At 46.1% G+C, this 27,369-nt stretch overlaps 1 protein-coding gene across 1 annotated transcript; it reads right to left on the reverse strand.

Annotated features, from left to right (window-relative positions):
• Positions 1-1,279: 1,279 nt before the first annotated feature.
• On the reverse strand, positions 1,280-27,369 carry SBSPON (somatomedin B and thrombospondin type 1 domain containing). The gene is made up of 5 exons (XM_047843006.1): positions 27,053-27,369; positions 16,467-16,661; positions 6,781-6,871; positions 4,980-5,156; positions 1,280-2,992 (listed from the first exon to the last, which is right to left on the reverse strand). Exons 1-5 carry the CDS (start codon positions 27,264-27,266, stop codon positions 2,875-2,877), a joined length of 795 nt encoding a protein of 264 aa, XP_047698962.1. The 5' UTR covers positions 27,267-27,369; the 3' UTR covers positions 1,280-2,874.

Here is a 27,369-nt window from a genome sequence, read left to right on the forward strand (position 1 = left end):
CTTCACGCTTTATTGGTAGTTTGGCTGATAGAGAATGCTAGTTTTAAAATTATTTTCCCTTAGTTTTTGGAGGACTTACTCCATTAGACCTCAAGCATCCACGAATACTGATGAGATGTCCAGGTCTCTGTTTTCTAAACAACTTGAGTTATATATATGAACCTTCACTAGAATATTCTTAGAGGGTAGAACCAGTTTTGCATCGTTTTACGCATACCTAGATATGATGGCTACATTATTGCTGTTGGTATTCATGCTTAATTATTTATAGCAATCGCAAATAAAAACATCCCAAGAAAGATCGTAAAAAGAGAATAATGTGGTTATAGTTTACCTTGATCCTTTTTCTTTTTTTCCTCCCATCTCTTCTTTTTCATGCTCCCCTTCTGAGTGATCACCATTCCTAATTCTTTCCTTTGTCCTTCCTGAGTGGGTATACATATTTTTTGGTATATTTATTTTTGTTCAAATTACTTTCCACATACACTTTTGAAAATCAATCTGTTAAGTAATTCTACAATCTACACATCGTTGTAGAGTGTCTGTGGAAAGGACCCTAGCTGTATGATACTCACTGAGAAAGTATACTGAAGAGGTCTCAAATACTCTGATCTTTAACTTTGAAAATTGAATTGTTAGTTCTTCTTTAGTCCCTTGGACTATAAGTTTCAGTCATGAATTGTTTCCTTGGACTCTGCTAGAATTAATAACAAGCTTCTCAAAACCATTATTTAATACTTAAGTCTTCTAGCCTATGAAATTCTTCTCAAGAACAGAAATAACAAAAGTATAGTTCACTGTGGGGTGCCTGGGTGGCTCGGTCGGTTAAGCGTCTGACTTTGGCTCAGGTCATGATCTCACGGTTCGTGGGTTCGAGCCCTGCATTGGTGTCTGTACTGACAGCTCAGAGCCTGGAGCCTGCTTTGGATTCTGTGTCTCCCTCTCTCCCTACCCCTCCCCTGCTCACACTCTCTCTCAAAAAATAAACATTTAAAAAAATAAAAAGTGTACTTCACTGTGAAAGTAATAAATGGCCAGCACTAGAAACTAAATACATAAGGTGAAAAATGATTTTATACAACTCAAATATGTTAAATGATAGAACACATCCTGGAACTATAAATACAGCATAGCTTTACTGCTGATAGTCTTTATATGTATGCCTATCACTTCTGAAGGATTTTTTTAAATTTTGTTTTTGGTGAAATTTTGTTCATTCTCTGACCAGTCCAGAAAATTGGGGTATTTTCTAGTCAAACAAGTCAAGACCTCTTAAAAATGTGAGCAGAAAGTTTATTAACTGGTATAAAAATTTTAAGTAACATTAAAATTACCCAGGAAAGCTTCAAAAATCTTGCTTTACAAATGTTAGAAATGGTCTTAAAATGTTAATACTGAACTTACAGTTTAAGTTTCCTAACCTTGATGAGACTCAAACTTTTTATTATTAACTTCTAAAGAATGTAATTTACCATAAAAACAACTCTGACAGTTAAATGAATATATAGTCAGAAATATTGCTACTCTCAGCATCAAATATCGAGGAATTTTTCCATCCCTAGTGATTTGCTATTGTCATTCTGTCACTACATGATAAGTACCAAGAAATACGTATTTTAGTAAATCATTTGTTAGTGAATAATATCTTATACAAATGAAACCGAAGAAGTTTGAATTTTAAGATGCCGTTCTCCAGAGAAAATATCCTAGGTTTAGAATTTGTTTCAAAATTATGGAAAGGGCTTAGCTTTCACGGCTGTCTTTGACATCATCTGGCTTTTCATCACAGCTGAGTCTGGCTGAGAGGCAGAGATTCGGCTCTGGGGCTGCCTGCCGAGTGACCAGTCCTCCCGGGTCCTTCAACAAGCCACCTTGCCTCTGCTTCACTGGTTTTCCGATTATAAGATAGGAAGACTAATACTTCTCTGTGTATGTGTGAGAGCATCACATTTGTAATAAAGTCCACGTCTTCCATCATTTATACCTCTGCCTTCCACCCCAAACATAAGAAAATGTATGCTGTAGAAAAAAAGCAGTAAGCCTACCTTGGTTAAACTTGAACTTAGTTTGAACTGAAATCTGAAAGATTATTTTAGTCAGCATCAAGTTTTAAGCCTTGGAAATCATCTTAGACGCTAATGGTAAAATTTTCGCACTCAAAGCATTGTTTCATCCGTTGGTGCCAAAATTCTCCTCGTGAAAGTTACCACATTTAAGGAACTTGTGTGGACCTAGAATGGACATGTGATTTGTCTTGTCAATTAACGAAAAACAATTTCTTCTTCAAAAAAGCATTTTTAACTTAGCTGTTGGTTTTTCATTACAAAATGCTTCCTAAATCTTAAACGACATGTCCTGTTGAAAATTACTTGTGACTATTTTCTTGAAATTATTCTTTCACAACTTATGGAATAATATATGGGCAATGTATATGTGACCATGTGCATATACACCTGTATAACGTATTTTAAAGTGAGAAGATTTTAAGAGATTACAGAATAGAAAGAAAGAATGCGACATTCAAAGCATGGATACCTTAAATGACAATTTAACCCACCAATACATGGACCATGTTGTAGTAATTTTAGTGCAAAGAGACATGTATTTTGTGTTGTGCGGGCCACCTCTTGAATGAGACTGACTCTGCAGAAGGCCAAGGACCACAGGAGCCTCGGTGTAGCAGAAATGAAAATAAAGGCGCTACGTATCTTCGGAACTGGCCCGTAAATTTTCTTTCTCTTCTTCAGAGTGTGGCAATAACATGTGTTCAGGGACTTGGGCCAAACGGTTTTTGAAGGTTTATGTAGCACTGAACATGACTTGGTAAATATTTGGCATGTTTACAAACACATTCTGAAATATTTACATCGCCATCTATATAAAAATAAAGCTGTGAACAGCTGGACAAGAGCACTGATCTACTCGCCGAACTTTTTTCCAAGTTCCTTGACATCGAGGATTGCCAATTGCTTGCCAGTGGAGAGTTTGATTTCTGAAACGATATTTTGAAAATGGCAGTTACGCTAAAAGCAAACCAAAGAGAATTCTAATTTACAGAATTATAAATTGAGGGGTTTTGTTGTTGTTTAAAGAATGATCGTATTTGGAGTTTTGAAGTGCATGACAAATTGAAATTTAAAAAAACAAAGTGATCACAAACTGAGTTTCCCTTCTTTGGGTTCTGTCAAAGCAAGTTACAAATTCATCTCTATTTGAGGACACCCTCGTTGAGAGAGCAGTTTGAGGTTACCGTGTTCGTTTCTCTCACTTGACCTGAATATATGAAGTGTTACACAGAGGAAAATGGCTCCCTAGTTCATGTGTATTAAAATTGGAGGGCTCTGCCCAAACGATCTTTTGTAATGACCTCCAACTCTTTGATTCCATAATGAAAAACACGGGAGAAGCGGGAAGAGCAAAGCCAGATTATTAAAATTATTTTTTTTTAAGGGCACTGGAAATTCAGCCAGGGTTCAAGGTACTTTATGGATACAAATTAAATTATAAGTTCATTTAAAGACAAAATATAGATGAGATATTCAGAAAAATTTAAGTCTAAATATCTGGTTTCTTACCCACTTTACTGCTCATGTCGTGTACTCCTTACAAAGGCTATTAGGCACAAGTGACTAATAAACATAAATTCAAGTTATTAAATATTAAAATACACTTTAGGAGTAATGACTAGCTGAGAAGGTTCACCTTTTACCTTCTAATCTGTACTTTTACCAGTTCCACCTGATATACTTAAAACTGTAATCTACGTGTGACCGAAATTGGCCCTTGTCCGATAGCTGACCAGCATGAGGTCTACTCTTCTCTTGGTTAGGAATAGTGCCATTGGATTTAACTGATAAATGAGTACAAGACTGGGATAGATATTCAGGGTAATTAAATGTTTTCAGGGTCAATTCTTTTGGCCAATCCATAGGTTTCTATCAGTTTCTGATCCTGCAAACCTGAGTCCACCACTGTCTCAGCCGTGGTTTATGACCACCCCACTGAGCAGTGGTTCTGAAACATCACTGTGGGAGTGAATCATCTGGGCAGGGGTCAGCAAACCACAACCTATGGGCCAAATCCAGCCTACCTCTTGTTTTTGTGTGGTCTGTTAGTCAAGAATCGTTTTTTGTTGTTTGTTTTAAAAAGTCAAAAGAGGGGCACCTGGGTGGTTCAGTAGGTTGAGCGTCCGACTTCGGCTCAGGTCATGATCTCACAGTTCATGAGTTCAAGCCCCACATCAGGCTCTGTGCTGATGGCTCAGAGCCTGGAGCCTATTTCAGATTCTGTGTCTCCCTCTCTCTCTGACCCTCCCCTGTTCATGCTCTGTCTCTCTCTGTCTCAAAAATAAATAAACGTTAAAAAAAAAATTAAAATAAATAAAAAGTCAAAAGAAAATCAAAATAATATATCATGACACAGGAAAATTATATGAAATTCGAATCTTCGTGTCCACAGATACAACGTTAGAACAGAGCCAAGTGCATCTGTTCAGTGTCTGTGGCTGCTTCCATGCCACGATGGTAGTTGAGTAGTGAGACAGACCATACAGCCCCCAAAGCTGAGAGTATCTACTCTCTGCCAAATCCTGACCTCGAAGATTGTTAAAAATCCACCCCCAAAGACTCTGATTCCATTAGGCTCACGTGGGGCTTGGGAATCCGTAGTTTTTAAATCAGCATCCAAAGAGGTTCGGATTCAAGTGGTTTTCACAACACTGCTTTGGAGTGATCATGTTTTCAGTGGTCATTTGGCAGCATGGTCCGAACCAAGATCCAAATTTACCCATTCATCACTGATACAGAGCCTCTGAGTCCCACAGTGTAAGCGGGGCCCTGGATTCAGGAATTGCTAGACAGAAGATTCTCCTTACTTGGGTTTTGACTCCCAAATCATGCCCTGATTTGCTGTTCAGGACACAGGACAAATATCTCCAAATAAAAACCAGAAAGACCCTTCAGCGAATGTCTCTCCCTTACCCATCCGAGTCCAGGCCATCTCCAGAACAGCGAAGGCTCACAGAGTTCATAGCTGGGGGTTGGCAGTCCACGCACACCGTGTACCCCTCCCGGAGATACTGCATCCATCGAGTCAGGGGTCGGTTTTCCAGAGCACAGTGATGAGTCAATGACTCAGTCTTGAACTCCATACAGTATCTAGAGCCAAAACAAAAACAAAACCAAAAACCCACAAGAGTTGCAAGTGCTGTCATTAGCGGTAGCCTAATGCCGCAAAAAGTCTCGGGAAGGCTGCAGGCACCGAGGATACGTGACAGACTGGAGAAGGTAGCGCCGGGCACTTTCCCAAGCTACGGCACCAGTCACACGATGCCTTGTCAAGCTTCTCATTTGCCGAACGAAGACGATGGGTGATGTCCGACTGGAAACCCCAGTGAAGTGTGTGGTGCTTTTCTAATCCATGATCGAATGACCTGGTCAACGTGAATTTGCAGAAATTTGGATATCCTGTATCCCACCTAGTCTGACCACCAAATTGTGTGCAAAAAGCATATTTCCGTAGGAAAATGGCCCTCAATAACTTTGCTGATATCTTAGAGAATGATAGAAATCGAATAAGAACTGGCTTGAGCTTGAAAACATGTAAGCCCCCGGAGAGCTTGCCCTCGATGCCCCGAGCAGCACCCAGGCTTTTCTGGCCCCGCGGGCCCTCCCTATGCACCCCACCGGCTCACCTGCGTGATTGGCAATGACGGTGAGTTTAGACTCGAACCCAAGCATCACAAATTGGGCATCACAGATATTGGGCATCGCAGATAAAAGGAAATGGGAAGCGGAAATGTTTTTCTGTGACAGAGGCTCGTGTCGCCTTATGCTGAACTGTGGAAATCTCTGCGTGACTGGACTCCAAAAGCCCGGGGGGAGCATCCAGACACGCGTGAGTATTTTAGAGCCTTGTACTAAAAAGCAACATGATTTTACAATTCTTCAGGGAAGCAAAACATATTAAAACTCCTGCACGTTGCATTTTCAGTTCTAATTAAGTAAGCTACAATGGGCTAGTTTCTTATCCATGGAATTATGAGCTGTCCTAGGTTAGATGGAAAGCGACTGGAGAGTCTGCTTCAAAGAGCTTTAACAGTGCTAGGCCGTTTATTAGGTACCTTTAGGTCCTGAGGTAGGAAATTCTATGACGCAGCTTCAATCAACTTTCGACAGACAGCTTAACCCAGACGTCTCTTCATTATTTTCTCATTAAATTCTCCTAACAACGCCATGTGGTAGGCATTAATATTCTCATTTTTCAAGAAGAAAAACCGAGGTGGGACAACATCTCCAAGGTCTTACGGCTAGTGAGTGGCCGTGTGGAGGTCTGAACATACAACTGTCTGGTGTCCCTATGCTGACAGCTGAAGAGGGGACTGCAAGTAGGCCCAGAGCTCCCTCCCAGCCTGTGCCTTCCTTCTTGATAAAAATCCTCAGAGCTGAGGTGTGGGCCACATTCAAACACATGGGTGCTGGTGTCCGTGTTCCCGTAATGACTATAAGAGGAACATCCTTAGTATGATTGAGAAAGTGATATCCTCATTTTATATAGCGTGTGTCTTGTTGATCAGACCTCAGAGACAAATCTTTGCAGCCCCACAAAAACAGGGCCCAGCCCTGTGGTAAAGAATCACATTTTATCCAGAGTCAAAGAACAAGTAACAGAAGAAAACCCATCACACCTACTTGACCTTTATGGGCTGACTTGACCATACACTGGAAAAGCAGGAGCTGAAAAACTCAACCCAAACAATACAAAACAAAAACAGCAAATTACCCGCTGTCCTCTGTGTCTGTAGACCACTGTGGAGATGTGGATTGTCGTGTTCTCTCCTTGTTGAATGCAGAGGTAGTTATGAAGGCAGGGACTAGAAAAGAGAGAATGGCATTGCACACGTGCAGCCTAAAGCCCTCAGAATGACCTTTCCCAAACTTGGCGTCTGTCCTATCGAGAGCCCCCCATCCCTAAGTACAAAGGTCCATGACACACCACCAAGGACTGAGACGAGGCCAAGGTACAGTGTCCCCAGAACCCAGCTCAAAGACTGTGTGGACACAGACGGGCAGCTACAGGCAGACTTGTCCGCGGTAACAAGTAACACTGTGTGAAAAGGGGGCCAGGGTTAAAAAAATACAAGAGGAAGCCATAAAAGATGCAGAGGAAACCAAGGGGGAAAAGGGAGAGAAGGTTTTTTTTTTTTTTTTTAAATGAAAGGAAGAAAAATAAAAGAGAAAAGGGAAAGATAGGAAGAACAAAGTAAGGGAAGAGGAGGAAGAAGACAAAAGAGAGAGAAAGGGGGATGTAAGGAGAAAAAGAGACAACCAGAGAGAGAGGAAATGTGAAAAGGAGAAAATGGAAGTAGCAGAGGAAGGAAATGTAAGTGCCCCCCCAGGTCTCTGCAACAGCAGCCTGGAAGCCTTGCTGCCTGCCCCATGGTCTCAGAGTGACTGCCTAGTGCCGGCCAGCACATCGTCCTCCCCGTGCCAACCCTCAGCCTCGGAGAAGGAAAGTCAGTTTGGCCCTCTCCTCCTTCCTGTCCCCAACCCCAACCCAACTCACTGCTCTAGACAGGAGAGAAGAAAGGGAGCCAGGAATCCTCGCCTCCCACCTCTGCTCTCTTCTTTCACTGATTTTGTTTGTGTGTCTCCTTCCTATTTGCTGCTAAGTATGGGGAGGCATCTGTTCCTATGTACAGTATAGCACCTGGAGATAACCTCCCGATGCCACTCTGCTGTCACCTCAAGAAAGACAAGGCTTTGCCCTTTCCATCCCTGTGGCCCTCACACGTTTACGCACTTAGCAAGCATGAAGGCAACGAATGGTGGCTTGGTGGGTGAATGATGTCACGGAATCGCCACTGGGACACACAGATCCTACTTCCCTGTGGTCTTCTGTTCCCACACTGAGCCTTGCGGCTGAGATGGCTCAACAATCCTTCCTCCCTTTCGTTTCAGAAACTGGACCATCCCAGGAAGGGCAGACACCAGCTGATGTTGGCTTGCGCGATGCCAGAGTCATCGTGAGCAAGCTGGACGAGGGTACCAGCTGGAAAATAGATGCCTCGAGCCGACGTGCTCACTTTACCTGGCTCCTTGTTGCCACAAGATGGCAGCCCTAATTCTTTTTTAGATTTTCTGAAGGAGGCTTTTTCATATTACTGGGGAACGGAACGCAGGAGTGGCCTCATACCTGGCGGCCTTTTCCTCCTACGAGTTGCAGGTATTGTTTGTGTCCTGGGTGCTTTGGTGCTCAGTCTCGTCAGTCCCATCTAGCGTGAGCCCTCAGAGTCTCAGCTGTGAAGCTCTGTGGCTGCGCTAACGTGTTTCATTGTTTTCCAGAGAACACGCCCCTCTTTCTAAATGTGACCGTGGCTTTGGAACTTCCAAAATCCACGGAGAGAATTGAAAAGGACACGTAAGCGCGTGTATGTTAGGATCCTACCGCCTCCCTCAGACCTCGTCATCCGAAACACGAACATCTGAAGGATGTTAGCTTTCCCACCGGTTCTTCCCGTTTCTGTCCTTCTGCCGAGTTTCCCAGGTTATTCAGTGAGTGGACGATTCAATTGCTGCTAAGTCCACGTGGCCTTGTACCAAACTATGACATTTTCGGGATGTGTTTCTTTAGCTCAAAACATTTATTTGATCTCCTCATTTGTACTGCATGTTTTATTACAAAAGTTCAAAGGCGATGCACCTAATATATAGCTGGGGGGGGGGGGTGTGCAGGGAATGAGGTTAGGAAGGAGAGGGCAAGAATGGGACTATAATATCTGATATCAAATCCTTTAAAAAAGCGCTGTCATAATAATAATGATGAAGGTGAACAGTGACACCCTTCTAGGTTTCCAGGCATAATGCTGAGCACCTTTCATGTGTTAATGCCTTTGACTCTTACAACAGCCCTCTGGGATAGGTGCTGTTATTTCCCCCATTCCACAGATGGGGAAACTGAGGCACAGAGAGGTTGAGGAGCGTGTTTAAGGCTCCCGTCTAAACATGGCAGGGTCAGGCGGTGTCTCTGAACCCACGCTGTCACTGCCTGGAGACTAATGTCATGTGGATCACAAGGTTTCACTATTTTATGCAGCATATTTCCTATGAATTGCTTACATTCTGCTTGATTTTCCCTTTCCGTCCCTAATCACTATCTTTAACATGAAGTAACCTTTAAAAGAGGAAAAGAGGGGGCCCCGGCTGGCTCAGTCGGTTGAGTCCCCAACCAACTCTTGGTTTCGGCTCAGGTCATGCTCTCACAGTTCAGTTAGTGAGTTCGGGCCCTGAGTCGAGCTCCTCTTGAACAGTGCAGACAGAGCCTGCTTAGGATACTCTCTCTCTCTCTCTCTCTCTCTCTCTCTTCCTCTATGCCCCTCCCCCACTCATACTCTCTCTTTCTCTCTCAAAATGAATAAACTTTTAAAAAGTAAATAAAGAGGAAAGGGGACTTGGTGAGCCCTTTCCCGAGTCCCCTCAGGCCCCAGGAGAGAGGGAGGGGTGGCGTGGGAGCTGTGGCCCTGGAGGGGTGGGGCAGGCTCACCGCACAGATTAACGCTTGCTAGGACAGCACCTTGTATGCTAACAGCCTGCTTATTTACAAAGTACCTTCTCCTCATGTGTCACTGGTCTTCACAAAAGCTTTATACAGAGAAGTGCCACGAATGAGGTGATGAGGTGCTCTCGGCAGAAAACTGAGGCTCAGACAAGTTAAATGAAGGGAAAATACATAGTAAATGATGAAGCAAGAACCCCAACACAGGAGATAGCTTCTGGGTCTTAAGATCTACCGTCCACATTCAGTGTCAAACCTCTGAGGGTATGACCCATCATAAAAGCAAGCCAATGGGGCACCCAGGGGGCTCGGTCGGTTAAAGTGTCTGACTTCGGCTCAGATCATGATCTCACAGTTCATGGGTTCAAGCCCTGCATCGGGCTCTGTGCTGACAGCTCGGAGCCTGGAGCCTGCTTTGGATTCTGTGTGTGTGTGTGTGTGTGTGTGTGTGTGTGTGTGTGTCTCGGCCCCTTCCCTGCTCATGCTCTTTCTCTCTCTCAAAAATTAAAAAAAACATTAAAAAAATTTTTTTTAATAAAAGCAAGCCTGTAACTCTGGGACCTGTCTCTTCTGTGTCCTAGCCCCTCAAGACCTGGGCTTGGTTTGGTGGCACATTTTGCAGACAGGGAGCACTTTCTCCCCACATGATTCTTCAGAAAATAGACCAGGAGCCAGATTGCCTGGAGGTCTCTGACCCAGCACCGCTTTTTAATATTAATTTAATTTAATTTCCATTACTTAAGAGTGGTAAGTAATTTAGAAATTATTTTTGCCTTCAGTTCCACTGCAGCTTACGTGTGGAAGAACGTAGCCGGGTGCCCGGGGACAAAGGCTCTCAATAAAAGCTAGTTCCCCCTCCTTTCCCCTTCCTGGCAACAATATTCAAATGTAATAGAGTCTTTGTTAAGAGGCTATTTGCCAACTTTTCTGGCATCCTTTCAGCCTACCATTGTTCGGTTTTATAACAATTCGACTTCTAAAAGCGTGGCGCGGCACATACTTACTTTGAACATGAAAGTAAATTGAATTTGCTTAGAAAATTTCATAAAGTCCTCTGACACAATGGGGTGTCCCCAAAGCAGGCTTAGAACCACTGGTCTGTAGGTACAGTGTAAACGAGGACAGAAGGAGAACATGACAGAACACCAGCCTGGACACATACAGGTTATGATACACATCGATCTCCTTTCAGAAGGAGTCCATATGTACAACTAATACAATCATATGGCTTTTTGGATTTGTTTTTATGATAAAAATATAGTCAAGATATGCATTAAAGGAAACGGGAAAAATTCAATAGCTACCTGATCTTCATTAATAAGAGAGCTTCAGGGATGGGGTTTCATTCACTGGCCTCACAGGGCCTCCCTATTTCTACTCATTTACCAGAACCTGTAATTGCAATTTTATTTTATTATTATTTTAATGTTTATTAATTTTTGAGAGAAAAACAGAGCGGAAGAGGGAGACACAGAATCCAAAGCAGGCTCCAGGCTCTGAGCTGTCAGCACAGAGCCCCAACGTGGGGCTGGAACTCACAAACCACGAGATCGTGACCTGAGCTGAAGTCGGACCCTCAACTGACTGAGCCACCCAGACGCCCCTATTTTATTATTATTTTCTAAAATTTTTATTTATTTATTTTGAGAGCAAGAGAATGCATGGGCAAGTGGGGAGGGGCAGAGAGAGAGAGAGAGAGAGAATCCCAAGCAGGCTCCATGATGTCAGCACAGAGCCCCATACGCAGCTCGTTCTCATGAACCATGAGATCATGACCTGAGCCAAAACCAAGAGTTCGATGCTTAAATGACTGAGCCACCCAGGAGCCCCTATAACTGTGATTTTAGCTCTAATGATAACAGGAACAGCAAAGCAATATCAGGAAGAAAAACCCTGGGGCCCCTGGGTGGCTCAATCGGTTAAGCATCCGACTCTTGGTTTCAGCTCAGGTCACGGTCTCATGGTTTGTGGGATGGATCCCCGCATCGGGTTCCATGCTGTCAGGGAGGAGCCTGCTTGGGATTTACTCTCTTTCCCTCTTTCTCTACCCCACGCACCCCCACTCAAAATAAATAAATAAAACATAAAACTTTCTCTCAAAATAAATAAATAAACTTAAATTGTGTTTTGTTTTGTTTCTTGTAAAGAGGGAAAACCCCACAGGATTTAGAGCCCTGAGATCCAGGGTTAAATTCTGGAAGTCCTTCACAAATGCTGTCACCTCCCTGAGCTCCAGTGTCCTCTTGGTTTCAAGGATAATGATGCTATTCTACCTCCAAGGTAAGCAGAATAATGGCCTTTCAAAGGTGTCCACATCCTAATCTCCAGGACCCGTGAGAATATTATGTTATTTCATCAAGAAGAAGGAAAGTTGCAGATGGAATGAATGGTCGACCTTAAAATGGGGAGATTATCCTGGATTTTCTAGATGGGCTGAATCACAAGAGTCCTTCAGAGAGGAAGTCGGAGGACGTTACTACAAAAGGAAGCACAGAGAGATGCAATGCAGCTGGTTGTGAAGATGGAAAAGGGGGCATAAGGGGGCATGAGGAAAGGAATGTGACAGTCTCTGGATGATGGAAAATGCAAGGAAATGGACTGATTCTCCCCTAGAGCCTCCAGAAAGGAACACAGCTCTGCCAACACCTTGATGTTAGCCCAGGGAGACCTGGGTTGAACTTCTAGCCCACAGAGCCCTAAGATAATAAAGTTGTGTTGTTTTAAGCCACTAGGTTTGGGGTAGTTTGTTACAGTAGCCACAGGAAACGAATAGGCTCTCCTACAGGATTGCTACGAACACTGAATCAATAATGTCTATAGGAGCTCTCTGCCGTGAAAATGTGAGGGATTGCTACTCCATGCACCAAAGGCTCCCGCTCTGTGCATAGAGTCTAGTAGGGCGCCGGGCATAACAGGTGACCACGCAGCAGGACGGAGAGCCCCCGGGGGAGGTGGGTGCTCCTTCGCCACGCTTCCACACCAATCTGAGCATTCTTCTATCATGGCACTTGCTCATCACACTGAGTTACAATTAGCCGTGATATGTTTGTTGTTCGAGTCTGTTTCTCCAGACCCCAGCACAGTGCTGGCTGTTGTTCACGCTCAGTGGATCTTAAGTGAATGCATAGGAATCACGGTGACACAGGGCTTAGGGCAATCCACCAAATTCGATTTTCATGTCACTGCTCTCATTTCCCTTTTGTGGCCCATCATTTTCCAAGGTGCGTTCCACAGAACACTAATGATTCACTGAGATCCCCTTGGGAAAAGGGTCATTAATTTTTTTTAAATTTTTTTAAATGTCTATTTATTTTTTAAAGAGAGTGAGCAGGGGAGGGGCAGAGAGAGAGAGAGAGAGAGAGAATCCCAAGAAGGCTCCATGTTGTCAGCACAGAGCCTGATGTGGGACTCGATCTCACAAGCCGTGAGATCATGACCTGAGCCAAAATCAAGAGTCGAAGGCTTAACCCCTTAACCGACTGAGTCACCCAGGCGCCCTGGAAAAAGGGTCATTTATTCAAATAAGGGGGGAAAGCAGCCCATACCGTATTTCCCTCTTACAGAATGAAAATGGTTATTAGCATAATAAAGCCTCTGAGAAGTTCTTCCATAGAGAAAACTGTCCAATTTATCCCACATTTTCCTGACCTACACCCTGTTTTGCATTGGCAAGCTTCTGCCTTCAGGAAAGTGTCATTTAAGTGATCCAGCCGTGAGTCGGGACTCAGGGAAGAACCACTAGCCATACTTGGGCGAGAGCAGTGGTTCTGGAACCTCGGTGAACAGCAGAATCCCCTGCAAGCCTTGTTACAAGCACAGTGCTAGGCCTGGCTCCAGCCATTCTCATCTCGTGGGTCTGGGTGGGGCCCTGGGAACTTGCATTTCCAACAACTTCCCAGGTGAGGCCGATGCGGCCGGCTGGGGACCCCACTTTAGGAACCACCAGACTGGAATATTTGAGGAGTCCTGTCCCCCCTGACGAGCTTGTGACAGCGGTCATCATTTCTAAGACATTACAACAGGAAAGTGCATCTCAAGGACCAAAGTAGGGCTGCAAATGCCAGTGCCCCTGGCCCAGGTAGAGATTTTGCCTCTCTTCCCAAACTGGATTTCACCTTACCTTAGTAGGAAAGGAGGCCACTGAGTTCAGATTTCTCCTGTTGGTGTTAGTTCAAAGTCACTAACATTTTATGGGGAGTCACATATGAAGACTGCTGCTTTAGAAAGTCCTCTTACTGGAGTTCGGTGGGAGGGGTGGGAGACAGGGAGAGGACATGCGGAGGAGGACAGGGGACAGAGGAGCAGCCACCTCCAGGCAGAGAGGAGACCCCCAGGGGGCAGGGGACGGGCTCAGTGCTCCCTCGTGCCCTTGCTCCATGTTCCATAGCCTTCCCTTCTCTGGCCTTCCTGTCTGTCTTCCTGTGACCTGAACTAAGCCGAAGAGATACGGAGAACCGGGCTTCGAAGCAGTCTGTGGCAGCCTGGTGAGCACTGAAGGGTCAAATGTACTTCAGAAATACTTTCTACCAGCCAAACCCTGTAAATGAGCAAACTGGCTGCTTTCCTGATACACCAACACTAGGTTTTAAGAGGCATTCAAAAAATCAGTAATGTCCTAGAGCAACTTCCTCCCTGAGCATTTTCTACAGTGCTTCTGCAGAGCTCACGAGCTGAATGTGGTTTCGTTCCATGACCGCGTCTGTGAACACTAAACTATTTCCCTGGGAGTCGAATCTGACTGCCGTATCCATGAGAGGCCGCCGCCCTGGCCCTTCCGCTACCCACTCCTCTACCAGACCAATAGTTTCTTTTCTTTTCTTTTTTTAATATTTATTTGTTTATTTTTGAGAGAGAGAGCGTGAGCAGGGGTAAGGGTTGGGGGGGTGGGGTGGGACAGAGAATCCCAAGCAGGCTCTGTGCTGCCAGCACAGAGCCTGATGTGGGGTCAAACTCAGAAACCATGAGATCAGGACCTGAGCCGAAACCAACAGATCAACACTTATCTGACTAAGCCACCCAGGTGCCCCCAAAGCCATATTTTCAAATCACAGCTCTGACCACAGCAGAAAATGCTACAGTGGCTCTTAAGATAAAGACCAAAATCCTAAACAGGGAGTTCCAGGGCCCTGTACTGAGGGCGGGTGTCAGTACAGATGCTTCCTCTCTCAATGCCAGCCTCACTCTCTGTGCTCCCCAGACTCTGGCCTTCCTTCAACTTCTCAGATGGGCCTTGTGCTTCCCCATATTATACAAATGAGCCAAAGAGGGTCCCTAGGTTGTACACTTCCTCACAGCAGGCTGAGACCTGTTAGCTCCGAAGACTCCTGGCAGCAAACTCAAATTTTTATGCATCCAATTGTTTTTAAAAAGTGCCAAACAAGCAGATTTTTAGCCATTTAGGCTCTGCCTGCCTTTCATACCCTGTGAAACTACAGCTGGCACCTGTGGGCCATTGATGAGCTTAAAACCTTGTAGATGTAAGACCCCAAGCTGCTCCCACCCTTGCTCTTTGAAACTCTGCCCCTGACACTCCACATCATGCTGGAGTTGACATCACTTAGACACAGAGCCCTGGCGGATTCCTCTTCTCCCTTGTTGGATGGTGGTCCCCACAACAAAGCCTCTGCACTCCCCCTTTTCCTGCAACACTGTCCAAGCACTGCCTGATAAAGCTTACTGCCTATTACCACCTCTTGTGGTCATTTTCCCTAGATCAACCCCCAAATCCCTTGAAGCCCCTATACCCGATATCTGGTTCACCATGCCAGTCTCTGCCTGGAAAACTCTAGGCTCCTCAGCCTTACCTCCCCATACTTAGGGAAGTCCCTTCCCCTCCCCCTCCTGTGGTTCCCCTCCTCCCCCAAGACCAGAACATCTCTCTTGCTCAGAACACCTCTCCCTTGTTTGGTTCCAGTTGCACCAAATTGCAGCTGTAATTTTCTGGGATTACTTTCCTAAGATCATCTGATTATCATCTTCCCCTGCCACCAGACTGTGAGCCACAGGACAGCATGCTCCGGGCCAGTGTATGTCACCAGCATAGCCCTGGCACCAAGCCCAGTGCCGGGTATCAGGCAGACTCTTAATAAGTATTTGTGCACAGAATGAAAAAAAGGGCCAAGATGGCTTGATGAGGCCATCAAACGTTGGCCTCAACGTATGACGTTGGCATAAAAACGTCCAGGTTCCTATGAAAAACATACGATCTTTGTGATCCTGAGAAGGCAGTGTTTTCCTCCATCAGATTCAATCCAGATCAACACATGGTCGGTAGCCCTTTCGCTTATTTCTTTGTCCGCTTCCCATGGCTCCCAATTCATTCGTGAGCCGACTTCCGGTCCCTCCATTGGCCACACCACCACCAGCATGATCTTGCCAAATCACAAATCTGATCACAACAGCCCCAATTCAGCCAGCTTGAGGGGAGAACTGGGGTTTTAGGAGGGTAATTTGACATTGTTTAGAAAGTAATCATTTTTCTACTACCTTCACACGTGTATGATGAGTGTACCTGACTGAACAGGAATTAAAAGTGCAAGATGGATGGTTACCCTTAAGGGCACTGACTCCAGTGCGAAACGCTGTCATGCTCCCTGAAGTCGCCGCCTTGAGTTTGCCACAAACCACAGTGCACATGTCCTTTACCCCGAGCGCGCACAGAGAGGAAGGGGCCACCACTGGGTTATGAAAACACCGAGGGAGGGCGGCGTGGCCTAGGGAGGCACCGATGCAGCTGACACTCATTCCTTTATCAAGCATTTCCCGAGCTTCCTGCCTACTCCGGGCGGACCGGCCCAGCCCACTGCCTGCAGCGCACGGAACTTTCCCCGCTCGGCTCAAGGCCTTTTACGGGACAAGACAGGGACAGTCACGACAGACAGCAAAGGCAGCCACCACCGCGAAAACCTCAGTACCGAAGGAGTGCCCGCAGTCCTGGCCCCGGGGCGTCGAGTAGTCCAGGCAGCCGGCTCTCTCTTCCAGGGGCGGGCAGGGCGCGCCGCCGTTCCGAGGCTCCTGCCGCACCGGGCGCCTCCGCACGCGGGCCGCCGGCTTGCACTGGTCCCCGCAGCCGCTCCAGGGGCTCCACTCCCCCACGATGCAAGGGCGAGCTGAAAAACAGCACGGTGGGATGGGACGCTCACCTGGGTGAACCCATTGGCCTCCAGGCTGCTCCCGCCAACATCCACAGGCCAGTTCGGCCCACGCAGGCCGCGCTTTGCCTGCGCCCCGGAGCAAGGAGGGACACAGTCACAGCGGGGGCTCAGATGACATGGCCTCCACCCGCCCTGATGGTTAGCTGATAACCAGCACCTCTCGGTGGCGGACCGGCAGCTACTCTGGGATCCTGACCGTGGCTCTGAGCCAGGGACGCACCCCAGGTAAAGAGTGACGCCTGCCTTCGGGTACTTCCTCATACTCCTCGGGCTTAGATAAGATCTTTGCTTCTGTTTTTCCTAGATTTTCATTTCATCCTCCCCTGCCCAGAACATTTTCATTGTAACAGCAGTACATGTTCATTGTAGAATACGTAAAGGGGAAAAAAAAAATAAAATTCCCGAGTCAATTCTTATCCCCATCATGTGTCCGTAAGACATGGTTTAGGGCCACACCAAGGGACCTCTACACTTGAGGCTTCTCTTAGGTGCTCTACTATCATCCTTTATGCCTCTTAGACCCCGAAACTGTGAGGGCTGGAGTTTAAGGAAGAGCAACCAGAACCCACAGAAGTAAATAGTATTCATCGTCACGCATGACGAAGCAGAGTCGGGGGCAAGAATTTGGCTGTGGGGACAATGCTCTGGCCAGGACCGGAAAATCAATGCGGTTGTACATTTAACTTTCCCATTTAAAGTCTTAATGAAACTTTTAAAAAGACTCTAATGGGTTTTTAGGTGGCTTGAAACTGTAGCTAAGAAAAGAATAAGAAAACAAAAGATGTACCTATGAACTAGAGACGAAAACTCTTTCTTTCTCACAAAATGTGACCCACTTTCCCTACTATGTTCATACTTTCAAGCTTACAGCGTCTTCACCAAGAAAGCACTGTAACTTCTCTGAAATCTGGATTTGGACTTCTCACAGCTTGTACTTGAAGACTAATTTGGACCCACAGTGCTCTCCGGTTGAGGGTTCATGGATATGGGAAGACCGATCGTTTGGCAGCACATAGCTAACCCTGACATGAAAAGGGTCACATACAACATAAACATGTCAGTAATTCAAAAACTTCAGACTGTTGTAAAACATGCATTTATTCATCATCTAAAAACTCATAGGCACCACATGTCAAGTACCTAAGGGAGCAAGAATGAGGCACATGAGACTGGTTCCCAATACCTGCTACCCGCATATCCTTCAGAAAATCAGTAACAGTCCACTTCCTGCTCCGGTCATTTCTTGTGGATCCCTCCCCTTTTATTTTCACGATCCCGTGATTTAATTGGGCCATAGAGCTAGCAGGATTTAAAAGAGTCTGCCGGGCTAGGAGCTGACTGAGAAGGACTCCTTCTGTCCTTAATTCTTCCAAAACCCAAATCTCTTCATCCCTGAATCTAGTTAGTCTTGCCCTGATGTGTTGGCCTTGAACGCTTAATAATGCACTTTATCTGTTTTTTTAAATTATTTTTTAGGGTTATTTATTTTAAGAGAGAGAGTGGGGAGGGACAGAGAGAGAGGGAGAGAGAATCCTAAGCAGGCTCCGTGCTGTCAGTGCAGAGCCCAACGTGGGGCTCAAACCCATAAACCATGAGATCTTGACCCAAGCTGAAATCAAGAGTTGGATACTTAACCGACCCAGACACCCCTAGTAATTCACTTTAAAAAACAAAACACTTGGGGCACCTGGGTGGCTCAGTCAGTTAAGCGTCCGACTTTGGCTCAGGTCATGATCTTGTGGTTTGTGAGTTCGAGCCTGGCGTCGGGCTCTGTGCTGACAGCTCAGAGCCTGGAGCCTGCTTTGGATTCTGTGTCTTTCTCCCTCTCTGCCCCTGCCCTGCTCATGCTCTGTCTCTCTCGGTCTCAAAAATAAATAAAACATTAAAAAAAATTTTTTAAATAAATGAAAAACAAAACACTTATTTCACAGATTAACATTGGACATCACTGTAAAATAAAAATTTGCCATGGCATTAGCTCAGAATTTAGTGATCTGGCCTTGGTTTGAATACATGGTATCCATATTATAAAAGATGACATTGGAGACACTTTTCTGACTGAATTTAGTTTCCCGGTATCTCTTCAGCATTTGTGTCTCATGTGCAATGGTTAGTTTGACCCATAGTTAACCTCCTCAGATCACAGAATCACTGAATCAGTTGTTGTTCCTGTCAGTTCAGGTTTGACTTTGCAAAACACTAGGTCTCTGGTTTCCAATCCATGACTTTAACAGCCTCATAAAGAAAACCAGAAAGTTCTGGGTCCTGAACATCATCTCGATGGCTTCATTGTAAGATAAAATGAAAAAAGTTCACCTAGTAAAAGTTCACGACTAAAAAGATGTTCTGCAAAATATTTTGAGTTGGAAGAGGAATCTGAGATATTTATTCCTATTCTGCACAAAAGATTATATTCATGATTAATTTGTGAGCTTTAAAAAATTTTATTTTAATGTTTATGTATTTTTGAGAGAGAGACAGAGAGACAGAGCATGAACAGGGGAGGGGCAGAGAGAGAGGGAGACACAGGTTCCAGGCTCTGAGCTGTCAGCACAGAGCCCAATGTGGGGCTCGAACTCACGAACCTGGAGATCATGACCTGAGCCAAAGTCGGATGCTTAGCCGACTGAGCCACCCAGGCGCCCTTAATTTGTGAACTTTTGATTGTTTGGGTTGCAATTCATCCTAGATCATGAGAGATCTTTGGTCACGGAGGCTAGGGGAAGTACGGGAATTTCTGACAGATTTATCATTTCAAGTCATATATTACAACTGCATGACACAGGTTTCCTGTGAACTCGTCCATTAGTGTTCACATCTATAGCCAGCATATCAAAATATTCTTTCTTAAAATCTGACTTTCTCAATCTTCACATTTCACTAGCTGTTACTGGAGGTCAACAGACCTGGCGAGCAACATGATCGTCTCTGACTCCAGGCTTGTCACAGCTTCCCAATGTCCTAATGGTTAGAGTTTAACGACATCATCCCACCCCTTGTACAATAAAACAAAGCTTAGGTTTAGTGGATGCCAGAATGCCGGGCAAGCCGTTTTCTTTCTTCCTTTGTTTCAACTCCATGGATTTGAATGCAAGTAACTTATTTGGGAGGTGGTCCCAAGGAGTGTAATAAGAACAGAGACAGAGAAGGAGACACTGAAGAGAACAGAGACATAGACCCCCTGCTTTAGTCCCAGTGGGCACCCCTGACTCCCAGCACCCTACGAAGTGGGATAATGGATAGATCCAGACTCAAGGATTATCAAATCCTTCCTGAGGTACCGGCTAGTCCCCTCTCCTCGAGAGCTTTCTGGTTATCAGATGTTCCTACCACAGCCACAGGGAGAATGGCCAAGAACAGTGAAGTGAGTTATCTATTTCAGTAAGGAATCTGCACAAAAAAAGAGTTGAGCACATTTCACATGTCCTAACAGGGGTATCCAGTCATTTCCAAGTACAATTACCTTACCAAAGATACCACTAATCTTTAAAAATATAATAATAATAATAGTAGTAGTAGTAAATGGCTTTTTAAACTCTCTTAATGGTTTGCTTTTGAATTTGGAATAAAATCAAACTCTTTGCTGTGGCCTACAAGGTGCTGTATGACCCAGCCTGTGCCCCTCCCCCGCTCACCCGGAGTTACCCCCCCCAACCCCCACCCCACCTCCACTCCAAGCTCCAGCCACGCTGGCCTCCTTACACCAAACTCTGTCACACTCTGGAGCTTGTTATGTGTTCCCTCTGCTGGGATTGTTCTTCCCACATTGGGCATGGCTGGGGTCGGTTAATTCCCTAGGTCCCAGATGAATTATTTCCTTTTTTTTTTTAATGTTTATTTTTGAAAGAGAGAGAGAGAGAGAGAGAGAGAGCACAAATGGGGGAGGGGCAGAGAGAGAGGGGGAGACACAGAATCTAAAGCAGGCTCCAGGCTCTGAGCTGTCAACACAGAGCCCAACATGGGGCTGGAACTCATGAACCGTGAGATCATGACTGAGCCAAAGTTGGACTGTTAACCAACTGAGCCACCCAGGCGCCCCCAGATGAATTATTTCTTTTTCAGAGAGTCCTTCTCTGGCCAGTTTATCTAAGTACTCTCCCAGTGCCACCCCCAGCCTTCCACTTGCCACACCACAAAATACTTCCTCTCAGAGCTCAGTGTTCCCTGCTTTATAATATTTTCATGATTCATAATTATATAGCGTACATATTTATTTATTGTATTTATTGTCATTGAGCTTTTCATTTCATGCCTTGTGCTTGGTACTTGGTAGCTGCTCAATAAATATTTGTTGAATGGATGGATGGACAGACGGACAGACAGATGGATGAAATGGCACTGGACAGATTCGTCCTCCTTCCTAAACAATTTTCTATGTTGAAACCGATTCTGGTTTGCTCCTATCATTAGTTAGAAGCCAAAGAACTGACTCAGGCTCCAGAGTGGGAAGGAAAGCTGGTGGAAGGACAGGAGCAAAACCAGAAATTCCCATAGCCAAAAATATGGGAATTCTTTTTTTTTTTTTTTTTTTAATGTTTATTCACTTTGTGAGAGACAGAGACAGAGTGTGAGCAGGGCAGGGGGCAGAGAGAGAAGGAGACACAGAATCCGAAGCAGGCTCCAGGCTCCAAGCTGTCAGCAACAGAGCCCGACGCGGGGCTCGAACTCACCAACTGTGAGATCACGACCTGCGCTGAACGCTCAACTGACTGAGCCACCCAGGCACCCCAAAAATATGGGAATTCTTAACCTGGGCAAGAGTTGTCTGAGCTCTGCTGGCAAAGGTGCCCCCAAAGGGTGTTGCTGGAAGGAGCTTGGTTTTCTGTGCCTTCAGGTTACGTAGCTCTTGGCTTCTCCTGGCAGCCCCAAGTCCTTCAAATCCTTTCAAATCCATTTATATCTCCTGTCAGTACCACATCTTGAAAATAACAAGCTTCTTTCATTTTATTATCAGTGGCATGGAGCGGTATTTCCTTTAATTAGATCCAAATTTCCCTCACTCAAGAATTTCAGAATATGGGGAAAAAATATCTATGTTTATCTTATCCGTGCGGCTCACGGACTTAATGTTTCAGTGGTTCGCCGTCCCTCTAGCATGGACTTTTCAGGTTGATGACTCCAGCTGTCGGACCCATCTTTCTATAGACACTCTGCCCTCTCAGAATGACCCCTGGGCCTTCTCCAGACCCATTCACAGCCTTGGTGAGTGGGGGCACCCAGAACTAGACACGCTATTCTGTCTTAGGCACCAAAAGGTAACTAAAAAAAACATATTTCTAATGTTTCTTGTTATGCTACACAAGCGCGCATGAACACACACACACACACACGCACACACACACACACACACACACACACACTGAGCTGACAGCCAGAGTCCTTCATTTCATAAATATAGTTTGGGTTATTTCTTCTTAATATAAAACCTTGCTCTTATTTTCATGCAGTGTCTCCTTGGTTAATCACAGATCTGGCCCTGCCTGCTTGGCTCTTTGCCACCTAAAAGTTCAAGGCCACCCACGAACAAGCGCTTTCTTCCTCATGTTGTTAAGTTCAAATAGTCCTAGCCATTCCTGCGAAATACTCTTTTTAAAAAAAATTTTTTTTAATGTTTATTTATTTCTGAGAAAGAGAGATAGAGTATGAGTGGGGGAGGAACAGAGAGAGAGGGAGACACAGAATCTGAAGCAGGTTCCAGGCTCTGAGCTTGTCAGCATAGAGCCTGGCACAGGGCTCGAACTCACAAACTGTGAGATCGAAGTCAGAACTGAAGTCAGACCCGAGCTGAAGTCAGACGCTTAAACTACTGAGCGACCCAGGCACCCCGGAAATATTTTTGTAATTTACCCACAGCAGTACCATTACCACATAGCATTTGTTTCCTGATATTGTGTGGGAGAAAAATACAGCATCCCCTTTACCACACACACACACACACACACACACACACATATCTCATAGAGACACAATTTTAAGTGTCATAGGCCTTTCTCTCTCTCTTATATATACCTTTTTCTGAGAAATCTTGTCAAATCTTCTCTGAGGGTCAAATGAGACTACATTGCCCATGTTCCCATTTGCTCCCTACCCCACCCTCCCTGGAAAGCTCCAACAAAATGATCAAGTATTTTTTTTTTCATCTTGCATAAACCATTACCTGGCCACCAGTGGGTTTTTTCTTTCTTTTGAGACATTAACTGGTCAAGTTCATGAAATGCTAGCGAGACAATAAAAAGGACTGCCTCGTTAGAAAAACAGAATTTTAGGGGCACCTGGGTGGCTCAGTTGGTTAAGTGTCTGACTCTTGGTTTCAGCTCAGGTCATGATCTCACAGTTTGTGAATTTGAGCCCCGCATCAGGCTGTGCATTGACAGCATGGAGCCTGCTGGGGATTCTCTCTCTCCCTCTCTTTCTGACCCTCCTCTGCTCTCTCTGTCTCTCAAAATAAATAAACTTAGAAAAATTAAAAAAAAAGGAAAATAGAATTTTATATACCATATAAACGCAGAAAAAAAGGTATACAAATCAGAAAGATAATTATGCTTTTACTGGGTAGTAAATTCCCAGGGGAGTTGTTTTCTTCTTTTGTGCACCTCTGTATTTTCCAAATTTTCTGCAACAAGCATATTTTTCAGTGAAGGAAGGAAAATGTTATTTTTGAAAGGACAGGTGGCTGGGGTAGATAACATCCCCTCGGTGGAATGACGGCTCAGGTTGTTCTGACAACCACAAGAGCTGTCAGGGGACTGTAAAGAGGGGCAGGACACATTGTTTGCCCTTGAGGAGTGAGTCAAAGGAGAGAGAGGGCTCACTCACTCCACCAGTTTTTATCTGGGGCCTACCCTGCAAAGTGCACAGCTTCTCATAAAGCCTCATTTCTCTGAGGGTCCAGACATCATGTTTAAACATGTGGGCTCCAGACTCAGAGTTCCTGGGTTCAAATCTCACTCCATCACTTATTAGCCGTATGCCTTAGGACACATTGCCCAACCTCCCAGGGCTCTGCTTACCATGGTGGTGGGTCGTGAGACCTAAGTAAGAGTACAGCTATGAGGTGCCTGGCACAGCGTAAATGCTGGAGAAGAGCTGACAATTTCACCCTCCTGCACTGAACACCCAGGGCTGCAGCCCAAGCCTGCAAAGTCAAGTCATGTTGAATGCTGGCGCCAGGCTCTGCTCATTTTTCCTGCAGAGACAAAGGCAGGGGAAGCCACACGCTGTCTCTTGGGCCGCTATGGTTCCAGGAAAGCCTCAACTTTCTAAATCACCATAGACTGTGACATCCTTTCCTTGGGTAAGCTTTGGAGCCCATAGTTTCAAGGACATTGCCCCTTCTCCTTCCAGTTATGAAGTCAGCAGATATGGGCCAGTTAGTTTCCTAGATTCCCCATAAATCTAGGAGAAGAGACTGCCTCACACAGGCTACTCAATTTTTTTCCTGCTCCACTTGGGTTAATTATGACTTTTTCCTGAACTCGCTCCTCAAAAATCTACAGCCTACTGTTTCTGTGATCTTAGAATGCAGACTCTAGGACCACAAGTGTGGTGAGCCTGATATCTAAGAATTTCTTCCAGAGCAGGGTATAGATTTGTCCCTCCTCTACCTCTCCCACCCCTGGTCTCGCACAGCCAATGGAGAATTTTTCTATTCTTCTGTTGGGGGGGAGGGTCAGTAATGGAGGTATAGAATTGTTGTTGAAACCTATGCCGTCACCATAACGAGATTTTTCTGAGATCATTTGTCTCAGAAATTTCTGGCAGTTCAGCACATCCATAGGCCCAATAACTTAGGCACAGTGGGTTCAGATGTCACCGTGCTGCCCATTCACGTCCACTTAGCAATGGGGGAGCCCTGGGAAGGCCCCAGCTCCCTCATCTGTAAGCCGCTCCCACAGGCCCCGAGAGTCAGCACACTTATGACGCTGGCGTGGGGCTGAGGCACTGAGCATCTTAGCTCCGTGGTGCCCCTTCACCCTCAGCTCTGCAGGGAGAGCAGGCTCCGTCTTCCAAGTGGCCCACTTCCAACTGTGTCTATTTTCTTCCTCTTCTCCCAAGAAACTTCAGGCACAGAGAATTTACCAACTAGGAGCCTTTTAGGTCCTGTGTCTGCTTCTGCTCAGGCCTGCGAGGTTCTCCACTAACTCCCTGGGGAAGGGCATAAGGCTGAATATGCTTTTTAAGATTCTTTTGGGCCCCTTTCTTTGTCTGGTTTCAGTTCCCCATGCCCACTGTTCACAGCTCTTGTCCAGGCACCAAGTTGCTGTGATTTCTTTCTGAGCCCTTGCCAAGGTGATAAGGTCATCTCTTCTCTGCTCCTACGTACCCAATATATCCCCACTCCCAAATGACAGACTCTTTGTTTTAATATTTCTACCTCCTGGACCAAAAGTAAGGGATTTATTTGTGACCACGTACAGACAACTCCTCATAGCACTGTAAGGCTTCACTGGAAAGTTCTTCTCATGACTCTGGTCTGTCCTTCCCCATGCCTCTTCTGTGCCCGAATCTCTCCATATCTAGCTGCGTTCACTGTCTGTCCTGCTGGCCAGGGCAGCCTCAGGGCCCCGCCTAGTTCCCGGCACAAAAGGCAGACACCCACAGGTAACTGCTGAATGACCATGTGATACTTTCCTGCTAGAATTCCCCTTCCCCTTCTAGAGACTTCTTGCTCATTCTCCAGGACTATGCTGGCACATTACTTCCTCTGGAAGGTCTTCTGAGTTTTTCCTTTCTTGCCTCTTGGATCCCTTATTTTGGCACTAAGCACGTAGCAGGTGGTTAGCAGGTGTATTTCCCTGCTTGACCGTGAACTTGTAGGGAGCAGAGACTGTGTCTTCATCTTCTTTGTGTCCCTGTGCTTACCACAGACTAGGGCACATTATCTGGTCTTCAGGAATTCTGTATTTACAATGTAAGCGAATCACTTGTGAGAAAGTGATTCTGCCATAGTGACAGAGGCTTTGCTTGAGGGACCTAGGTAACTGAGGCAAATGGGAGTGTTAGTAGGATGCTCTGCAGGGGCGGGGTAGGGCTGGGGACCCTGGACACTACATTTCCTAAATAACTGACTCTTTACCTTACTTCAGTAGCAAAATACCGTGGCCTTGGAGCAGAAGAGGGAAAGAAGCTTATCAAAAAGAGAATCAATATTCACAAGTAAATCATTAGCTTTCAAGCAGGGTCAGGGAAATCTTAATGTTTTTCAATCGTGTTCCTTCAGTACCAGGTCTGGGTGATACCTTGCCATGGGCCAGTGGCCTCTTCCAGCAAGGCGGAGGCAGACAGCGCCCTCCCCCCGTTCCCCGAGGAATGACGCAGACCCGCGGGTTACTCTCCCAAGAAGATGCGGAGGAAGTCACAATGTGGAAGTCCTTGAGGTCAAACCCTAACGTACACGAGGCATTTTGGGTGATGAGATTAACAGGAAACAAGGCTACTTTCATTTCTAGAGCTGGCTTCTCTCAGGTAAACCTTGTTCTTTAGAACCATACTCCCCATTTCATCTTTTAATTTAATTAAATCAACATCTATTGAGCCCTTAACCAGGGGCTGTGCTACTGAGGGAAATTTAAAGATGAAAAAGGCGGACCCTCAAGGAAAACCAGCAGGATTAAAATATAATAGGAGCCCCCAGAGAAAACCCTTTATCATGCTAGATAGAGAAAATTGAACGCAAGGAGCAGATCAAACTCCTCTTATGAGAAAGGGGCTGTGCTACTTGCTGGAGTCTAGAGGTGAGGACAACTGTGGTCCTCCAAGAACTTGCTCTGCACAAGTACTCTACCAGAGCAAGCCCTTGGCTCTCAGCGGGAGAATTACACACCCCTTCCCTTATCACTTGTCACAAGTCACTTCAGATCCCTGAGGGTTAACAGAATGAAAATGGTGGAGCCTGGCTCAGGGGCATGCCCTTGGAACCTGGCATGCCATCTTCCCAGGTAGGAGGTGGCCCCACCAGACTGGGGATCCTGAGCCCCAACAAGCTTCCAGGAGAACAGATGGCTCCAGGCCCTTCTATCCAGGTTCCGGTGGGGAGAGGTGCTTTGGAGTGGTTATGTCCACGTGGAGAGCACTGCGAGATCCCTGGACGCAGGTGTAGCTGAACGGAAGGGACTGGACAATCTGTGCCTGGACACAAGGAGCTGGAGGAGGATGGAGGGAGCTAGAGGTACCTGGGTGGGGGGGTCACGGGTAGGCCAGGCTAGACGGTCTGGACACGCCAGGATGGAAAGGGCTGGGGGAGGGGGGGGGGTCCTGGCTCTGGGGGCGCGGTCCTTGCTGTGGGACCCTGTGCCCTTCGGCTGCTGGTGAAGGGCCGACGCCCCACCCTCGGCGCCGCCACCCACCTGGGCACGCCCTGGCGTAGTCGAAGCAGCAGTCCCCCGTGAGGCGGCAGGCTTGGTCGCAGAAGCACGTCCCGTAAACCCTGTCCAACCTCCAGCCACGCACGAAGCAGGCGGCGTCCCGGCCCGGGCAGCAGCGCCCCGCCTCGGCGCAGCCGGCCAGGGTCCCCGGCCACAGCCGCGCCAGCGCGCACAGCGCCATCCACAGGGTCCTCATGGCCAGAGCTCCGGGCGGCGCCTGCCGCGCCGCAGATCTTCGGAGCGAGCGGTGTGCTCCTCGGAGAGCGGCGGCCCGGAGCAGCCCCAGCGGCCCGCGACGC

The sequence above is a fragment of the Prionailurus viverrinus genome, chromosome F2 (assembly GCF_022837055.1).
Source record: "Prionailurus viverrinus isolate Anna chromosome F2, UM_Priviv_1.0, whole genome shotgun sequence".
Taxonomy (NCBI): Eukaryota; Metazoa; Chordata; class Mammalia; order Carnivora; family Felidae; genus Prionailurus; species Prionailurus viverrinus.

Excerpts from the sequence above, each read along its gene's own strand:
- SBSPON (XM_047843006.1), bottom strand. The coding sequence starts at position 27,266 with ATGAGGACCCTGTGGATGGCGCTGTGCGCGCTGGCGCGGCTGTGGCCG. Across the intron at positions 5,157-6,780 it reads ACAGACACAGAGGACAGCGG|ATACTGTATGGAGTTCAAGA; the intron begins GTAATTTGCTGT and ends TTTTGGCTCTAG. Across the intron at positions 2,993-4,979 it reads GATGGCCTGGACTCGGATGG|AAATCAAACTCTCCACTGGC; the intron begins GTAAGGGAGAGA and ends ATATCGTTTCAG.